Raw genomic sequence first — 9,501 nt, forward strand, 5'->3', positions numbered from 1 at the left:
AGGGAGCAAGGGAGCAAGGGAGCAGGTGTTGGCTCTGGCCCATCTCAGAGGACACACAAAGGGTGAGGGGAGTTTTCTGCCCTGCAGTACCGAGGAGCTGGCCAGGCAGGGAGCCATCCTCCTTGCCCCAACCAGGAATCCAGTCTGGAGCCCCAAACCTGCTTCTCAGACACCTAACTCTTTTCCTCAGGGCCAATCTGAGGTGGATCTGTCCTGTTGGAGTGACCTGGAGTCCCCAGCAGCAGCTCCATGACTCCTGGCAAACCCAACAGGCATCAGTACCCTGGCTCCTGCAGACCATTGGAACTGCCTCTGTCCACTTCTGGGTGGCCTGTGCCTGCATTCTGGAAGCTGTGTGACATGCAAAGGCCAGACATCAGCCTTCCTGCTAACTGGAGGGAGGGAGGGATAGGGATGTGTGGCTGTGTATTTGTGTATGTAGTGTATGAACACACAGGTATAAGGGGCTATGCATATACATCTGTTTGTGAATCTGCCTGCAGCCTACTCTCTTCTCTTTCCCTATCTCATCCCCCTCCAGCAGCACCATCCCTGAGTATCTGCATCTCCTTAATAATGGAAACCGGTGCCTGCCAGTCTGTCCATCTCTCAGCCTTGGCAGCAGCTGCTGCCCCTCAGCCCCCTCCCCTTCTTACCTCAGAAATTGCCCTGGTTCCCGTAAGGCCCGTGACTGAGCAGCAGTTGGTGGGGAGGGGAGAGAAAATACAGTAAAGGCAGACAGCATAACACAGGCAGGCCCAATTGGCTCAGCCTCTGCCTTGGGCTCCGGACCTTCCCCCTACAGAGTGGGATCCAGATCTGGCCCAGCCACCCTCAGCCCCCTGGGAGGTACCACCCTGTTGGAGCCTTGGGGAGGTCCAGGTTTGGGGGCTGTGTCTTTAAGGTGGAAACATCAGCAGACAACCTCTGCTGGGCCAAGGGGAGGGGGAGGGGAGCTGGTCAGTCCATTAGCTGCAGAGCTGGCGCCAATCACCAGCCCTTCACAGAGCCCTGGGGAATAGGGAGAGGCCACTCCTTCCCCAGCCCCCTCTGCCTCTGCCCTCTGGTCCCCTATTTCTGCTGGGTGTGGTGAAAGAGGGGCAGCTGACAGCAGTAGAAAGGAGAGCCCCAGCTGACTTCAGGGGATAAGTGGAGGCACCAGCTCTGGGGCCTAGGCAGGTCAACTCTCCCTCCACCAGGCCACCCTTTTCTTGTGCCAGAACCTTCCCCTTTAACTTCTGGTTCTCCTATCCCCAAATTCTTACCAGCTTATCCAGGCAGGGATCCCAGCTCAAGTCAAGCCCTCCCACCCTAGGCTTCAGCTTTGGATGCTTGCTGGCAGGTCCCCCACGCCTGCCTGTGGTCACATCCTTGCTTCCATCACCATGAGCAACAGGGGGAATCAAGTAGGCAGAGCGCCAGCAACCAGGAGAGGGAGGGTACCGCCCTGCCGCTGTTCCGCAGGGTGGGGCATCCCCCTCCCCACACAGTCGGGCTCTAGTCAGGCCAGTGGGAGGAGCTGCCCGTGCCCCCCCAGAGACCGCAGGGCTATAAAGCTGCCTCGCAGCAGTCTGCGGCTCCTTCCCGCCCCAGCCTATCTCTGCAAGCGGTGGCTGCCATTCTCGGGCACCATGAGCCACCACCCGTCGGGCCTCCGGGCGAGCATCGCCTCCACCTCGTACCGACGCACTTTCGGGCCACCGCCCTCATTGTCCCCCGGGGCCTTTTCCTACTCATCCAGCTCTCGTTTCTCCAGCAGCCGCCTGCTGGGCTCGGCGTCCCCAAGTTCCTCGGTGCGCCTGGGCAGCTTCCGTGCCCCTCGGGCAGGGACCCTGCGCCTGCCCTCCGAGCGCCTCGACTTCTCTATGGCCGAGGCCCTCAATCAGGAGTTCCTGGCCACGCGCAGCAACGAGAAGCAAGAGCTACAGGAGCTCAATGACCGCTTCGCCAACTTCATTGAGAAGGTGCGCTTCCTGGAGCAGCAGAACGCGGCCCTGCGCGGTGAGCTGAGCCAGGCCCGGGGCCAGGAGCCGGCGCGCGCCGATCAGCTGTGCCAGCAGGAGCTGCGCGAACTGCGGCGGGAGCTAGAGCTGCTGGGCCGCGAGCGCGACCGGGTGCAAGTGGAGCGCGATGGGCTGGCGGAGGACCTGGCGGCTCTCAAGCAGAGGTCAGGGGGCAGGACTGGGGCTGGGTGGCGGCCGTCGAGGAGGTTGCTCCTCCCTCCTCTCCTCTCCAGCAACTCAAGGGCGTGGCTCCCCTGGCCAACCCGTGTGTGTGCAAGCAGCATTTTCACCCACTTTGCTCCGAGTGTCTGGGAAGGTGTGTAGGAGGGTGTCTATACTTCCCCCAAGTATTAAGGGGATCCCCTTCTCAGCTTCCAGCCCGTTAGAAAGAAAGTCGGGGCAATTCCACTAGGCAGCCTGAAATCCGCCCCTTAGAGTCCTGGGAAACAGGAACAGTGGATCTTGGGGAAGGGGAGGACGGAGTTTGGGATGAGGACTAAGCGATGACCCTGCTACTCACTCTGCGGGTTAGGTTGGAGGACGAAACGCGCAAGCGGGAGGACGCGGAGCACAACCTCGTGCTCTTCCGTAAGGTGAGCCCTGTTCACATCGAGTTCCACCTCCCACCCCCGGCCTGCATATCCAGGGTAGCATCGGTGGGCGAGGGGAGGCACCCAGACGCAGACAGGGAAGGCCTCGCCAGGCCTTTTCTTGGCCTGAGCATCTCCTTCCCTTTTCTTGACCTCTCCATTCCTGCCCCATAAAGGACGTGGATGACGCCACCCTGTCCCGCCTGGAATTAGAGCGCAAGATTGAGTCCCTGATGGATGAAATCGAATTCCTCAAGAAGCTGCACGAGGAGGTGGGTGGGCAGGGGTGTCAGGGTAAGCTTGGGAGTGGCCTCGCTGGAACTATGGAGACGAAGCTCTGGAGGAGACTAGTGGGTGAAGCGGGGATGAGATGTGAGTGCGTTTTTTTTTTTTTTGTTTTTCTTTAGACTTGGCCACTCACCCCCTCTACAGGTGGTTTGACTTCCACCCCTGCGCCATCTGTTGGCGGTCGGGGGAGCTGCATCAAGAACCTGACAGCTGGCTCAGATCCAGCCTGGGCGCAGGTTGCACAGTCCAGTGTGGGCCTTGCCCTCCATGGCGCCCCCTTCCGCTCATGCAAGTGTTTGTTTTCTCTTTTCCTTACGCTAACTGCGCCCCCCGCGTGGGATTTGCACTATCTGCTCATCCTGGACCATAGGAGCTTCGAGATTTGCAGGTGAGCGTGGAGAGTCAGCAGGTGCAGCAGGTGGAGGTAGAGGCGACGGTGAAGCCGGAACTGACAGCGGCGCTGAGAGACATCCGCGCGCAGTACGAGAACATCGCCGCGAAGAATCTGCAGGAGGCCGAAGAGTGGTATAAGTCCAAGGTGCGAGAGAGCCGGAGAGAGCTATGGGCTCGCCTGAGATCGTCTGGGTGGGGAAGGCGCTGGGAGATGTCGCACATCCCAGCCCTCTCCAACGTGGGTTACCCCTCAACTTTGCAGTACGCGGACCTGTCCGACGCCGCTAACCGCAACCACGAGGCCCTGCGCCAAGCCAAGCAGGAGATGAACGAATCTCGACGCCAGATCCAGAGCCTGACGTGCGAGGTGGACGGGCTGCGCGGCACGGTGAGCAAGAAGGTGCATGCCCTGGCTGGGGCCGGAAGATGAAGTGGTCCTCGACTGACCCTCTTCTCCCCCTCCCCAGAACGAGGCGCTGCTCAGGCAGCTGCGGGAGCTGGAGGAGCAGTTCGCCCTGGAGGCGGGCGGTTACCAGGCCGGGGCCGCGCGGCTTGAAGAGGAGCTGCGGCAGCTAAAGGAGGAGATGGCGCGGCACCTGCGTGAGTACCAGGAGCTCCTCAACGTCAAGATGGCCCTGGACATCGAGATCGCCACCTACCGGAAGTTGCTGGAGGGCGAAGAGAGCCGGTGAGGGGCGAGGCTGCTGGGGCGCAGCAGGGAGTGATGGATTTTGGGGATAGAGGGAAGCAGGTGACCTGGGCAGGGAGCTGACCTCGCGCTTCGCCCGCAGGATCTCTGTGCCCATCCATTCCTTTGCTTCTTTGAGTTTAAAGACGACTGGTGAGTTCTCCACGTCTAGCTTCCAGCCTGTACCTTCCTTTGTCCTTTTCTGTCCTGATTGGACTCTTCCTGCTCTGGTGCTGCTTAGGGAACAGAGTCCAGGCTTAGACTGGCCCCTATTATTTTTCTATGCCAGTCCCCTCCCCTCAGGGATGGGGGTGGGAACCTGAAAGGAGAGAGATCTCAAGCCTTTCCCATTCCACCCTTCATCCTGCTTTCTCCAGTGCCTGAGGTGGAACCTCTCCAGGACAGTCACAGCCGGAAGATGGTTCTGATCAGAACCATTGAGACCCGGGACGGGGAGGTGAGACAGGTCCCTGACCAAGGACCCCACCATTTCACATTGTTTCTGAGCCCAAGCCTGGCTGCAGATCTTAGGGTGTTGTGGGTTCTTGGTTCTCTGGGGAAAGATAGGACAGAGAAAATGGGTGGATAAACTGAAGCCTCAGCTGGTTATGCCAACAGGGAACACCATGATCCCAAAATTGGTGGTGCTGAACTCGTGTGTCTTGCCCCCAGCAGGTGGTGACAGAGTCCCAGAAGGAGCAGCACAGTGAGCTGGACAAGTCTTCCACTCACAACTACTGAGACCCTTGGTTGGGAGCTCCCTGACCTTGCCCTAGGCCTACTCCAAACCCAAGCCCTGACAATCAGTCCCAAAATAGTTCCCCTCCTTCTGCATGTGTCCAGAGGGTGGTGCCAGTTCCCCCCTCCCTCGCCCATGGCCAAGTCCTACCCATCCAGCAGTAGCTGTGCCTCTCCCTGCCTTAATACATAGATGTGACCCATATGCTTTCCTTTTGGTGTCCTAGTAAGAGACCAGTGACCCCCAGGACAAGTTTGCTCCAGACACAATCCCATGATCAGTGGGCTGGCCAGGGTCTGAGCTTCACTTTCAAGTCAAATAAAGCTGCTATCAAGAGAAATCTCTCGTGTGCATTTGTGTCTGTGGAAGGGGAAGACCAGGGGTGGAGGGAGCCTTAGCAGTATTTTCCTACTTCTGGGGTCATTCTGACCTCCACTCTTTGGCATCTATAATGCCTATGTTCCCTAATGGGTTTTCTCCAACCTTTCCATCCCTTCCTTCTGAACTTCTGTTCCCCAGTGCAGCCCTGAATGTCCAGCTGCTTGCTGAGTGTCCCACAGATCAACTCAACAGGTCCCAGAGCTCCTTCCTCTTTCCCCATCTACAATCATGTCCTTCCTCCTGGATTTCCCACCTCCAAAGAAGGCACTACTGGCACTCCTCTTTTCAAATTAGAATTCATTCATCTTACCTTTCTTCTCTTCACCTACCTCAATTCTGTTAAGTCTATGTCTTTTCTCTTTTCTTCCTTTTGTGATTCTGGGGATCAAAGCCAAGTCTTCGTGCATACTAGGGTTGCTCAACTACTGAGCTACTGAATCTTCAGCTACCACCCTATCAGCTTCTTAACTCTCTTTCAAGTCTGTCTGGTCCTCCCCCACTCCCACCCTAGTCCAGACCACCATCAATCATCTCTTGCCTGGGTTACATTAGCTACATTATCAATGGGCTCCTTCCCCACCCAAATCTATTTAATACACTTGGACAGCAAATCAGATTATGTTGCCACTGCCACTCCCACACTGCTTGACATGTCTATTTCTATGCTGTTCTCCAACTCAATTCCAGTACAGTCAAGCCCACTCTGGAATTAAGACTTCCTTCTCCAGTTATGGTGCTAGGTTCAGGGAATAAGACCCAGACTCTGCTCTTGAGGAACTTGTATCTGGGAAAGACAGGCAAAGGAGCAGAAAATGCCAACCTTGTGATGTCTAGGAAAAGCAGAGAGTGGAGGTGACATGTGGGAGGTGGGGCTGGGGTTTGAAGTCAGGACTTTGAGCTTGCAAAGGAGGTGCTCTACTACTTAAGAAACACTTAAGCTCCAGTCCATTTTGCTCTGGTTATTTTGGAGCTGGGGGATCTTGGGAATGATTTGCCTGAGCTGACTTCAAACTGTGATCCTCCCCATCTCAGCTTCCAAAGTAGCTAGGATTACAGACACGAACCATTGGTACCTAGCTCAGATCTGCATTTTAGAAAGTTTGCTCTGAACCAGGTGCTGGTGGCTTAAGCCTGTAATCCTAGCTACTCAGGAGGTAGAAATCAAGCAACTCTTGATTTGAAGCCAGCCCAAATAGTTCTCAAGACCCTATCTTGAAAAAAAGCCCATCACAAAAAAGGGCTGGTGGAGTGGTTCAAGGTCCTGAGTTCAAGCCCCAGTACCTAAAAGAAAAGAAAAGAAAGGAGAGAAGATTAGCCAGGCACTGGTGACTCATGCCTGCAATCCTAGCTACTTGGGACCAATAACAGTTGCCAGGGGAAAGCCTCTGACTGGCTTGGGCTCATCGTCACAATGTTTACCATATGAGTTCTCTACAAAGGGGCTCACAGATACACACAATCCTCATACCCCTTGTCTTCCCTCCCTTTTATTCAGTGACACTTTCTGCCTCAGAGGAGAAATATCACTGAAGAAGAGCAGATAAAAGCTATGGAGTTTCTAGTGTTCAAGTTTTCAAGTGAGAAAAATTTCAAGTATGGAAACTTCCACATCAGAGTTTGTAGCCTATGATTTATACTGAATGCAAGGAAGAGAGACTGAGCTGGAGATAAAGGAATGGGACATTGCAGGTGTCACTCCTGAAAAGAAGTGAAAGCATTCAAGAACAGTGTGTAAAATGAGAAAAGACCAGAGCCTGGGGGAATCTTAAGGAGACCAATGAGAATTGCTGGTCAGAGATGGAGGGGAACCAGGAAAGTGCGCACTTAAGAAACCAAGACAAGAGAAAGCTTTGCTGAAGGAGCAGCTCACCCGCCCACTAAAGAATGCTGGGAGGCCAGTTAGATAGTGATAAAGAAATCTGGGATTTATCAACAAGGAAGATGCTAGACTTCAGTGAGGGCAGGTTCAGGGCAGGCTAAGGTCAGAAGACAAAAGCATTCAAGTAAGAGATGAGGAACTATACAGTAGTCTACCTTTTCAAGACGTTTAACCATCAAAAAAAAAAAACATGGCTGAGAGTGTATGTAGCTCAGTGATGGAGTGCTTACCTAGCATGTGTGGGGCACAGCACTGCAAATAAATTAAAAAGCCAAACAAATAAATAAGTAAATAAATAAATAAAACACCTGGAACAAAGAAAGACCTGTTTGGGAAAGGAAATTTGGGAGAAAGAGAAGATTAGACAAATGTTTTTCAAACTGCAGGTCTTAAAACATTGTAATATAAATTACAGAGTGAAGATCAACCTTTTATTGTATTTTAATTTTTTGTGGGACTGGGGTTTGAACTCAGGGCTTCACACTTGCAGAGCAGGCATGCTACCCCTTGCGCCAAACCTCTATTTTTCTCTGGTTATTTTGGAGATGGATTCCCATGAACTATTTGCCTAGACTGGCCTCAAACCATGATTCTCCTGATATTGGCCTCCCAAGTAGCTAGGATTATAGGTGTAAGTCACTCGCACCTGGTTAAATCAGCCTTTTATAAAAGAAAAAGAATACAAAAATGTAGGATGCTGTGAAACTTTTGTTATTTATTTATTTGTGTATGTATGTATTTATTTTTGTGGTGCTGGAGATTGAACTCAGGGCCTTGCACATGCTAGGTAACTGTTCTACCACTTGAACTACATCCTTAGCTCTTTGGTTCTTATTTTATTTTTGAGACAGGGTCTCATTGTTATCTTTGCCTGAGCTGACCTAGAATTCTCCATCCTCTTGCCTCTGCAAGAGGATCCTGATAGTTGGGGTTTGAGCCACCAAACCTGGCTCTACTGAACTTATAAACAAATTTTCTGGGTTGCCATATAAAATTAATCTTTAATCTTTGATTGTGGTTAGAAAAATTGAAAAAGACTATAGTTGGACATGTGTAAATGCTGGAGAAAATTAAAAACAATCAAATTTTCATGGGTGATCCCAACCATCTATGACCTCAGACTTGGATATGATTGAAAAGTTTCAGAAAAACTAAATTCTAAAAAAGGTGATCTGCTGTTAACCTTAGGAAGACAGGGCTGGGATTTGGTTGTAATTAAGAAAGCTTATCACGCATCGATTTTGTTATAGTCTGCTTGTGGAAAGGAGGTTAACTGGAGGGAGATAGTTTTCATGACACATTGATTTAGTACTGCTTCTAGAAAGAACCAGGGTTGCATGGGCACATGTCACCTGGACCCAGGGAAGTGCCCACTATTCAGCAAGGATCATTCATCAGGGCTCCTGCAGTGGGTACAGTTATCTGGGTGCAAATAATGAAGACAAGGGCTCAGGATGTAGCTCAGTGGTGGAGCACTGCCTCACATAAGCAAAGCCCTGGGTTTGATCCCCAGCATGGAGAAAAAAGAGAGGAAGAGAGACAGAGGGAGAGAGAGCAGAATGAGATCTCTTAGGTAAGGGGAAGTTCAGTGTGAGGTTACCTATAGAAATAAGGAGGATGAGAATTGCAGCTGCCCAGGGTAGATGTGAGCACTGCTTTAGAGGATGCCCGACACACTTGCACTGCCTGGCCTTCTGGGAGGAATGAGCCCACTTGGGCTTCACAGAGCCTGGGAGATGACCGAGACTCCCCTCAGCAGCAGAAGCACATGGCTCCTAGAGACACTGCCTCTGTCACAAGGAGCTAAGGTCTTCACCCTGGCCTGTTACTCATGGTTTCTTCTTACTAACCACTTTGATTATATAGCTTCCATGGCCTAGTAGCAACACATTCTGACTTCTAGGGCTTTCTTTGGTTCTGTTCTCATTTCCTATTACAGAAAATGCCCACTTTTCTGATCTTACTGAAGTGAGAATCTTTGTCCTTTCTGTAAGACATGCCAACCAATGTCCGAACATACTGAGTTTTTGGGACTAGTGGATTGATCCAGTTCCCTGTGTATTTCTGCTCCCATCTGGTGAATTAACAAATGTCAAATGTAAAATAAATGTTGGTTGTATTTATCCCTAACACTTTGTTTTCAGTGCTAGGGATTGAACCCAGGGTCTCATGCATGAGTTATACCCTTCCAGATCCCCACCTTTTCTGGAGACAGTCTTTTGCAGTGTTGCCCAACCTGTCCTCACACTTGTGATGCTCCTGCCTCAGCCTCCAGAATAAATGGGATTATAGGCAAGAGCCACTATTTCAGGCTTGTTTTTGGTATCTCTATTTGTTGTCTAATTCCATACTTAAGTAAATATTTCTTTAATGGTTGAAAGAGTATGAAAAGTACAATTTTAAACTGAGTGTGGTGGCGCTGCCTGTCATCCCAGCACTTGGGAGGCTGAGGCATGAAGATCAAGAATTCAAGGCCATGAAACATTGAAACTAGTGCAGGAAAGAGTAGGGAATACATTAGAACATATAGGCATAGGCAG

The 9,501-nt window shown here is 51.8% G+C and overlaps 1 protein-coding gene across 3 annotated transcripts; it reads left to right on the forward strand.

The window, feature by feature from the left end:
- The first annotated feature begins 1,569 nt into the window (after nucleotides 1-1,569).
- Nucleotides 1,570-5,041, forward strand: Prph (peripherin). Of its 3 annotated transcripts, none has more exons than XM_020169467.2 (9): nucleotides 1,570-2,167; nucleotides 2,536-2,596; nucleotides 2,770-2,865; nucleotides 3,252-3,419; nucleotides 3,537-3,662; nucleotides 3,742-3,962; nucleotides 4,066-4,115; nucleotides 4,340-4,419; nucleotides 4,635-5,041. In XM_020169467.2, exons 1-9 carry the CDS (start codon nucleotides 1,632-1,634, stop codon nucleotides 4,701-4,703), a joined length of 1,407 nt encoding a protein of 468 aa, XP_020025056.1. In that variant the 5' UTR covers nucleotides 1,570-1,631; the 3' UTR covers nucleotides 4,704-5,041. The 3 variants fall into 3 exon arrangements, with proteins under 3 accessions (XP_020025056.1, XP_020025057.1, XP_073939396.1); XM_020169468.2 differs by having other exon boundaries at nucleotides 4,638-5,041; XM_074083295.1 differs by lacking the exon at nucleotides 4,340-4,419.
- The last annotated feature ends 4,460 nt before the right edge of the window (nucleotides 5,042-9,501 follow it).

The sequence above is a fragment of the Castor canadensis genome, chromosome 8 (assembly GCF_047511655.1).
Source record: "Castor canadensis chromosome 8, mCasCan1.hap1v2, whole genome shotgun sequence".
NCBI lineage: Eukaryota > Metazoa > Chordata > Mammalia > Rodentia > Castoridae > Castor > Castor canadensis.